The 10,274-nt window shown below is 35.6% G+C and overlaps 1 protein-coding gene across 1 annotated transcript; it reads right to left on the bottom strand.

Moving 5' to 3' along the window:
* Positions 1 to 6,935: 6,935 nt before the first annotated feature.
* Positions 6,936 to 9,684, bottom strand: LOC134856247 (histone-lysine N-methyltransferase set-1-like). Its single transcript, XM_063872590.1, has 4 exons — positions 9,402 to 9,684; positions 9,059 to 9,237; positions 7,617 to 7,791; positions 6,936 to 7,336 (listed from the first exon to the last, which is right to left on the bottom strand). The coding sequence occupies exons 1-4, from the start codon at positions 9,682 to 9,684 to the stop codon at positions 6,936 to 6,938; spliced, it is 1,038 nt and encodes a 345-aa protein (XP_063728660.1).
* Between the last annotated feature and the right edge of the window lie 590 nt (positions 9,685 to 10,274).

Consider the following 10,274-nt stretch of genomic DNA (forward strand, 5'->3'; position numbering starts at 1 on the left):
CGGGTTTGTGTTGGTTTTTCTTATGTTTCGTTAGTTGTGTCCTTTTTTCAAAAATCAAATTGTTTTTTTTATTGGTTTGTCTTTCGACTTTTTTGTGTTTTATTATTTCTTTCTTAGACTTTATAATAGTCTTCAAAAGAATAAATTATCCAGTTTTAAACTGGGTTAATCCGGTTTGGGTACCGTTGGTTTTCTTTTCTTAGTCATGCTGTTATTCTATGTTTTGTGGTGTTTAGTAAGCTGCGTTGGTTAGTTTTGTTTAGTATATAATTCCTTTCCAACCGGGTTAAAGGAAAGTTTGAAACTTGTTATCTTGTATTAGAGTTGTTGAGTGTGAAAGCTTAAAACTGAAATTCATTATTTTAAACAATTCTTCGTGGGCGAGCTGTGCGAGTTTGGATAGAATTCTTGTGCGAGTGAATGAAAATATCAAAAGGTTAGTACTGCATTTTCTTCTTATCAATTTGCTACATAGAATTTCAATTTTACTGCTAGTTTTGGGGAAAAATTAAGTTACAAATTTTCATCATTATTAGAATTACTGCTTTTGGGGGAATAATTTATAAATTAATTTACTACATTGGTATGAATTTTATTGAATTTATCTAGTGCAAAATATAATAGAGTTTAGAAAAATTTGAAGAAGTTTTCTATTTTTTATTTTTCTTTTGTGTTTTTTGCAGATGATCGTGGGATGAAGACTAAAAATCTAAATGAGACATGGATAAAGAAAGGTTAGTTTTTTAATTTGAATTTATTAGTGAAGAATATGTATAAATTATACTTACCTGTTAGTCGTCGGGGAAAAACCGTGGGGGAAGATGTCGTGTATTATGTCGGAATTTGTTAGTAACTTTGCTAGTATGCGAATGATGTTTTTAGTTTGAAGCAGTGGCCAAAGCAATTGAAGTGCTTTAATAGTTTTTAGTTCTTCGGTGCCAACTGCAAACTCATAAGGTGTGTTTTGGATGAGATTATATAGTTTATGATTGTATTTAGTGTTGTGGATGAATTCTAATATTGGGATTTCTATAGGTTGGATAAATTCATGTGGGATAAGGAAGGGTCTGGATTCTTCTGCGTTAAAGGTCTTCGTGATGGGACAAAATATATACATTTCGGTTTTGGGATCATAATTGCGAAGAATACCGTGAAGGTTAGTATCTTTGATGCAATACGTGAAATTAAGAAAGAATGGTGAAGTGTATTTAGAGTTAATAAACTGAAAACGGTGGTGTGGTTGTCTTGATGGAGTGTGCAGGTCAAAATGATTTTGTATGAAGCGATAGTATGTATACGTGTGGGTTTGTTTAGTGCGTAACATAATGTCGTGTGAGCAGTGCAAATCGCGTTCATGTGGTGCAAGGAAATTGGAGGTTAGTGAAAATAATTGAAATCTTTCTTGAAAACTTTCGTAAGCTTGCATGTCGGTTAGTGCTTCAGAAATGACGTGGTCGAATTTGCGATCAAATATATTGAGTGTAAATACATATGGTGTGTTGATGACAAATTTTTCTGTGATTTGTGGGTTAGCGAAGCGATCATCATCTAAAAATTGGTCTTGGTTAGCTCGGATGATGTTATGATCGTAATATTCTAGCGTATATTCATTAGCTCGGGGTGCAGTGTATGTTTTTAGTGACTTTTTATATCCTATGTAAGTAAATTGTCTATGTGTTAGTGGTGTGGTTAGTCGGTATAGCATATTTTGATTTCTTTTTATATCGATATGACTGTTAGATAATGGTAGGCAAAGGGGATTAGTAAAATGATAATATGATGTCCAATGAAGTGTAGGCATTAAAACATGTTCATCTACAAAACTACGTGTGTCGTTAGTGTCATGGGGGGTGTTTAAAGTATACTGTGGAAATGAGGGTAAGGTGATTGCTAGAAAATCTTTCGTGTTAGTGTGATTTGGATGATTAATATATTCACGGGCTGTTCCTGGTTTTGTTGGAAATGGGTGGTTTGGGAATTTTCTTTTGAAAATGCGGTAAGCTCTATTAGTGCTATTTGATGATTCGTTGGGTGTGGATGATGGTGCTAATGATGCGGTATAAGCAGAAGAGGGTGTAGGGGTAGGTGGGTTTGATTATTCTATTGTGGATGAAATCTGATTTATAGTGGGGGTGTTAAGGTGGAAGGGTTGTTGTTGTAGGGTGACAAAATTATCTAGTTCTTGGGAGATTTGGGGAGTATCTGGAGAATTGAATGATCGGTCTGAATGAAATGAAGAGTAGGTTGGGGTGACTTGGGAAGCGTAAGAGGGTGTAGAAATGGATGGGAGTGGATTATTTGGTGGGATTGGTTGAAAAGGGGGTGTTGAAAAAACTGAGGAGTTGGTTTTAAAATTATTGGATGGAGATGGTTCGGAGTCTGCAAATTCATCAGGGGTTTCAATATTAGGGTTATTGAGTTGTGAAATGGAGTATAAAACTGAAATATGTGAATTAGTGTCTGAATTCATGCCTGATGTTATATTACTGGTTGGGAAATCGGGTGGCGGGAAAGCAAAAAGTGGAATTATTGTAATTGGAGTGTTGAGGTTGGTTGGATGGGAATTTGAGCGGTGTAGGGATCCAAGTTGTCGGCTCATCGTGGGCTAAAAAAATTATTATTTTGAAACTGAAAAGCTGGGGTATGGGGTTGTTCGATAATTTTTTCATATGTATTTTCATCTTGTGAATGATGTGTCATTATATGTTGTATGGGACTTTGTGATATGGTTGGTCTAAAGTTTGGGTTATGTGTTATCGCTAAATTTCGAAAACTTTGTGGGACTAGGGATAATGGATGGTTATGTGGTAGGGGTGGTAACTGTGGTGCTGTAGGCGTTATTTCTATGTTATTATGTTCTTCGTCGTATGTGTTCTGTCTTGTTGTTTTTTTGTATTGTATTCTTTTATTTGTGCGTGTAAAAGAATTTTGTTTATTGATGATGAAAAAATTCCAAAGAATCCTGCAAACAGTATGCGTGCTACACTTGCTTGTCTATTGACTTGTGTGTGTATAGCACATGTGTTATAGATTCCTTTTAAAAGTGAAAAAAGAAATCCTATAAAGTTAAACATTGCGTATAGAATAGCCAATTTTTCTAAGATGTAATAGGGCCATCCTAGAAAATCAAAAATTTCATTTTTTAGTGTGACAAAGCTAAAGATATTTATGGGTGAGATATCTTGTGGTCGGTATTTTTCACCGTTTAGATATATATAGTCTTTTATGTCTTTAAAATATCCGCTATAATCTTGTGTATAAATATCTGCAAATCCTGCGGTTTCGGCAAGTTTGCGTAAATTTTGGTCAATTGATTGTCTTTGTATAGTGTCCATTTGTGTTAATAATTCTTGGAATTGTTGTGTTCTAATGTGATGTTGAATATCGGATTTTGAATATATTCCAGTTGATTGTAGGTCGATATTTGGGTTTCGAGCAATAGCTCTAATGCTTTCTGGTGAAAATTTTTTGAGTGATTGCATTAATGTGGGGTATGGGGTAAGAAGGTATTATTTATCTTCATCAGGGTTCAGTTGTACTACATTGTGGCTATTTTCGGATCCACATGGAACTGCGGTATCCCAGAAATAGGTTCGTCTTGAAAGTGTGTCAACGAAATGTACTTTATTTTTATAAAAGATAGGGATTCTTTTATAGCATCTTTTATCTTCAAAAACATATAGTGGTGATACTTTTTTGGTACAGGTATAAAACTATAAAATGTTTCCTTCATAGTCTAAAAAATTTGATCTATTTCCTGATAGTAAATATCCTGCGTAGGGTATTTTTAATACTGCTAGTGCAAGTGATTGTAAGATTTGTGTCCGTTCTAATTCGCATAGTTGGTGAAGTGTTTCTAATTCAGAGAGTGACATTTCCTGAAAAATTCGGCTAATTGTGTAGTCTAATTTCATATCTAAGTGAATATAATAGTGGATATTACCAAAATAAGTACTATTCATTAGTGATAGTTCTTGTAAACGTGTGCTTCTAGTGTCATGGGGCTTTAGATGTCCACCATGTTGACCTTTACTTTTTTGAAAATTAACTGGTATATATAATGTTTCTTCGTTTAAAGGATGACTTGTGGCGTATGGGTCGATTTTTATTTTTCCAGTGGTCATGTCGAATCTTTTTTCGTATTCAACTAATATTTCGGAGTATTGTGTTTTGTGAAGTGGGGTTCTGTATTTAAATGCAAGTTCTGTTTCTTGACATATTTGAAAACGTGTCAATTTATTTTCTATATTGTGTATGTTTCTAAAGTTTGAACTTTGTTTTCGTGATGGATTTACTTGTTCATATGGAATTGATTGTATAAAATATTTTTCTTGAAATTTTATCATTCGAGCGTGTATTTTTGCTACTTGAAATGTTGTACATGTGTCTTCGGGGAACCAAACAATTGTTGCTTGTGTTCGTGTTGTAGGGTCACAATAGCCTTGATCGTTTTTACAAGGTAATCTAATTCCTTGATAGATCATTGTGTTGTCAGATAAATCGCGTGTGAGTTGTATTTTTTCGAGTTGTATTTTCCAATCGAAAAACACTATTTCTTGATATCCTTTATTTTTTGTATCTGCTTTGCAGTTTGATGGGTTATTTATACCAATGTGCGGTATCCAGTGTTTATCAGGTATGTCATAAGTTAATCTTCCGTGTGCGCCGTTGTATGGGTATTTTTCATCTACTTTTATATGTCCTTGATATCTTTCAAGTTCTGCTTGATGTACAGAATCTGAAAAAACTTGGAAATATACTAACTTTCTATCTGTGTTTTTATTTTTTGTGATATTTAGTCTGAGTAACTCGTTTTTACAATTTTCGGGATTGAGATGTAAAAGTCGTTCGATATTACTCTGGTAGAATGATTCGTGGTCAAGTCGGTTTTTATTTCCATTTGAGACTTGTGAAAAATCTACTTTCTTTTCGGAAAATGTTGCTGTGAATTTATTTCCTATAACTGTTGTTGCTCGGGCTTTTGAATAGAGTGTCGCTATGACATTGGTAGTTTCTATAGCTTGTGGTTCTGTTTCGCATTGTGATACTTGATTTATTGCATATTTGTGTAGTGTTTTTTGTTCATTTTCTTCACAATCGTAATGTGTTACTAATAAATCTTGGGGTCCTGTGCGGGTAAAGGATTTATATTCTGAGTGGAGATTACTAGAAAAAAGAGTTGGAGAAAAATTAAAATTTATAGAATATACATGTGTATGATAATCCTGAATATGGGTTATAAAATGTGATGTAACCAATTGTCTTTTTGGTATATCTGTCGTACTTGTATATTACTTCAGTTGTTATAAATGGTGGTGGTAGTGATTGAGCTGTTATATTTGGTAGGCTTAATGGGTAGGGGTGTTGAGCAATGTTGTTTAGTTGAACTGTGATTTCAAATTTTAATTGTAGACTATTTTGTTGGAGTATTTGGATGTTATGATCAAGAATGTCTTCGTGGATGTTTTGTCTATTTTGTAGTCTATTGAGTGCCCAGTTGTGGAGTCGGTTACTTTCTGGGTGTTGTCCAAATAATGGTGGAGGTGCTGTGAATGTATTCCAGTCTAGTCTTAAAGGAATATTTGTTGATGATTGTTCTCGATATCTGGCGTCGAGGTTATTTGGGAAATTTAAGTTAAAAGGCGTTGGTGAATTCTAGCTTATTGATGGTGTTGATGGTAGTGATAATGTTTCTGGTAGTGATGAGGATGTTGTTGTATCCGTAGAAATATCTATTGGATAATTGATTAAATTTGGTTCACCTTGTGTGAATGATTGTGTTGTCCAATATGGTAGTCGTGATGTTTGGTTTGTGGGGTTAAAGGGATTTTCACGTATTTGTTCAGATGTTGGTGTTGAACTTAAGTAATCTGAGGGTAGGCTTGAGGTGCTACGTTGTGAAAGAAGCGTAGGGGTTTCTGGTAATATACCAATGGGGTTTTCTGGAGTACTTTGTGATGGGGATTGGGGTATGTTAAAATGAACTCGGGGGGTTTGAAAATTTCTGTTTCGTCGAGGATGTATAATTTGTCTATTTATTTCAACTGTATTTTGATTTTGACTAAGATTTCGTATTCTATTTAGTTCTTGTGGTAGTGTTGGGTATAAGTTATATGTTGGTTCACTTAAAGGTGCTTGTCGTTGAACATTACGTCGCCAATCCGTGTTATTTCAATAGTCAGATTTGACTATTAGTGTACATGGATTCCGAATTCAAATGATATTACATGCACATGCCATGGATTCCGCGTTCAAATACTCGCATGGCGGCACGAACAGGCATATACGCAAAATCCCGGAATCCGGGACAATCAATTAAACCACCGAAAATTGGCAAAATCCCGGAATCCATGGTATAGCGAACAATTACTTGAATTTGGAATCCAGGACATGGTCCCGGAATCCGAGCCATTTTTACTCAACCACTAAACAAATAGTTGCTAAGCAAATAGTTGATAAATTCAATACACTATAACTATGGAATCCAAGACGTTGGAATCCAGTGAGAAAAATGGCATGGAATCCAAGACTTTTATATTTTTGAATTAATCTGGCAGAAGTTTACAGTTTTTAAGCAATTTTATTCCATCTTTTTTGTTTAGTTTGTCCTACAAGTTATTATAACTGCAACTATAATATACGTGCTAAAATACTGTATTCCGATGAAAAAAGTTGTGGGTGCAATCGTTTGATCAAACTTAGTTATAACTACTAACTAATTAGTTACTAAGTATTTAGTAATTTCGAGCGTGCCGAAATACTGTACATGTACTTCAATGAAAAAAGTTGTGGGTGCAAATGTTTGAACTACTACTAGTAGTAACTACACGTATGTAACATACAGGATGTTGAACATAAAATATATGGAACTTCCATTGAATGGGTGTAACACAACTTGAAAAGTTTCTAAGGTAAAAAAGCTGAGCTTGTGAACCTCACATGTTGAACATGTATCGAGCAACTTTATCGCCATAATCGTATCGTAACTGTTCGAAAGGCTCAATGTTTCTTCGGGCTTTGAATACAGCTAATCGTTTTGGCGGATCGAAGGCATTAAGAACAACTTCTATGATCTTCATATTCGCATCCAAATTCTTCTTGGAGTTTAGCGTGCTGTGATTAGCCAGTCGACCAAGACAGCGGTTGGTTGGATGTTCAACACACACTTCTGAAGAAGCATCGATGAAACGCTTCACAGGCGCGCCAATTTCCAGCACAAATTCAGTCGGAACAGAACGGTTCCTTATCAAATCTTGATATGTTTTATCTGTCACAGCAACCCCATGGTAGTCCATGATAATATCATCCTTCTGGAAGGCCTGTGTGCTGACAACGCCTGAATCAGAAAATGTTCAACATTTAAAGTTTACTCTATATTATGTAACAGAGTTACATGGCATTTTTCAATGGAATTCAAAAAACTGTATTGGTTGAAAACTTTATGACGTTTTAAAACTTTAAACTATAACGTTTATATCAAAAAAGAAATTTTTTTGAAAAAGAAATTTTTGAAAGTTTTGGAAACTTGTCGTCAACGTTTTCAAGAAACGCAAGATTACCTCTTCCGAAGGTAGGGAAAACAACATCACAAATGCCAACCCATTCTTGCGTATCACATCTGTGGGCCAGAAGCGTTTGTGCTTCCAATGAAAGAAAGTTTCCAGTGCCTTTATAACTAATGCCGCTGGAATCAGAAAGCGGCTTTTGTTGTCGCTTGCTTTTCTCTTTCTGCAGCATGGCGATTTGGGACATGACTTTCTTTAGGTCGTGATGAGTTTCCCATTTGTTTCGCTGGAAAAAACCCGACACGCGCGTCTCCGATACAACAAAGTTTGGATACTGTTTCACAAAAGCTTGTGCTCTAATTGTCTGTCTAATGTATCTTTGTTGATCTTGTCTACATCGCACAGCTTTTTCAACATCTTTGTAGGTGTGATTGACAATCTGGAAAAACGTGAGCGTATTGTTTCATACATCCAATTGATAAATTGTGATACTGTATAAAAAAACTGTGAAGTACAAATCAGCTGAAACAGTCGAAACTTTCCGAAAGTTTCCGAGTCGAAACGTTTTTTAAATTAAAAAATTTCTTGGAAAATCAAAGTAGTACCTTGTGAATTTCCTGCGTTTTGTGTTTCACCAGTTGAAAGGCAGGATCTTTTGACAAAGGCATGAATTTTGCCACTTGACGATCGAGCAATGTCTTGGGTCGCTTAGCAGGCTGCATTTGAGCAGAAATCTAAACAGATCCTTCTAGAACGAATTCCCCGTTGTGTTCAAATCATATTAGGAAGTTCAACTTCCACAGACTTATAAGTTAAAAGTTTAAACGTACCATGTCAGAAACTGTGGCGGCAATTCTATTCACACGAAACTTGGTGTTTCCACTGGAATTCACAAAAAAAAGTTCTGTTTTGACTTGGATTGGTTGCTCAGGGAAAGATCGGGTGAAAGAAATCTTTTCTTCCGGGACACTCTGAGGTAAGAAATGTAGTCGAACTTCAGTGTGATAAAGTTTCAAACCCTGTACGAGCCATCGCGGCAAAATGTGATTCGAACGTTCAGTAGACACTAAACAAACAGTTTCACAATTTTGAAAAAAAGTTATACGGAAGAAATTCAAGATGACTCACTTTCACTTGGTTCAATTGAAACCGTTATACAAGTATCGTCCTCATCTGACAATACCACAAACGCTTGTGCAACTGCATGAACAGACATGCAGCTTATGGTTTTTTCTAGCATTGATGGCACGACATAACAGCATAAGAAGGCTGTCACAAGTTGAAATAACGAAACACGTTGTTTATGGGTTAAAAAACCCGATTCTTGGAAAGCATCCAAGTGCTCTTTAACAAGTGTTTCGATTTCTTGCCTCTCGCAATGTTCATTTTGGTCGTCTTTGGACGAAGCAGCTTCAAGTTGTTTTTGAACGCGTGCAAGTTTTGCAGCTATCTAAACTCAAAACAAAAACTTTTAGTTGAACTACAAAAGTGAACAAAAACATTAGCTGAAAGTTTCCAACTCTTCACGGTTTGAGCAGCAAAAGGAATCTTACCTCGGTTTGCGAGTCATTGTTCGTTGGAATAACTCGTTTTGCCATATTCTCAGATGAAGAATCAGTCGGAGGCTCTGTACTTGAACTGTCAGCCTGAGTGGCAGTCGCCGACTGCGGCGTGAACAGAGGTATTTCCCATGACAAAGTTGTTGATGAATGCTGGTTTGAAGGAGTTGATTCTGAAGGTTGATAAAAAAAAAACGACTGAGTTCTGTTCCATTGGCAGTGTAATCATCATGATGATCAGTGGGCTGGCTGGCAATTTGATTTCTATGAAAAAACGCGGGTTCAAAGTGTGGATACACCACTGGCATTGGGCTAATGAAGTTTGAATACCCTTCACTTCGAGAAGACACTTGCTGCGGAGTCTCCAATGTGTGGTAAGTATTGTCATTATGATTAACATCTGTAATAATTGTACAAGGTTCAGCATAGGGCATAGGTCGGATGGGGGTTCCTAAAGGAACTTCCACAGATGGGTGCTGTGCAAAATTTTGGTCGAAACTCCGAGATGTACTACATCTGTTAGTAACAGACTGTTGACTAGATGGAGGTTCATTATGATCTCTATGGAAAACAGGAGTTTCAAGTTGCGCAGTATTCACAGCAGGAAGTTCGGAGTCCATAGTTCAGGTTAACGAAACTTGGAATGAAATGAGAAGTGACTAGAAAGGATTGCAGAATCGAATGGTGTTACTAACAACTTACTAATAATAGTATTTTTCAATAATTGAAGTTCAATTGGTGTTCAATTGGTACTCAAATTGGTTTTGATAATATGCCATATTATACTATATTATATTATACAGTGTATAATTGACTCTTAATTGATAAATTACTGCAATAATATAAGATAGTATAATATGGCATATTATCACAACCAATTTGAGTACCAATTGAACACCAATTGAACTTCAATTATTGTTTCAATAGTCGTTTTATGCGGTTGAACATAAATGTTTAAATTGGTTGTTAAAAAATATACTCATCATGACAATTACTCATCATGAGTACAATGATTGTACTAAATATTATTCATTTAGATAAAATCGCTCATACAAGATGCTTCCATCATTGTTCAAGGAAAAAGAAGAAGTGCAAGTTCTTGATGAAGTGACGCACATTTGGGAAGCCGCTAGAATACTGGGTTTCATTAGTAACTGGGGTGTGAGTGTCAAATGGACTGAATGGAAGGGTCCACCCGTACAGATAACAA

The sequence above is a fragment of the Symsagittifera roscoffensis genome, unplaced genomic scaffold (assembly GCF_963678635.1).
Source record: "Symsagittifera roscoffensis unplaced genomic scaffold, txSymRosc1.1 SCAFFOLD_471, whole genome shotgun sequence".
NCBI classification, from domain to species: Eukaryota; Metazoa; Xenacoelomorpha; order Acoela; family Convolutidae; genus Symsagittifera; species Symsagittifera roscoffensis.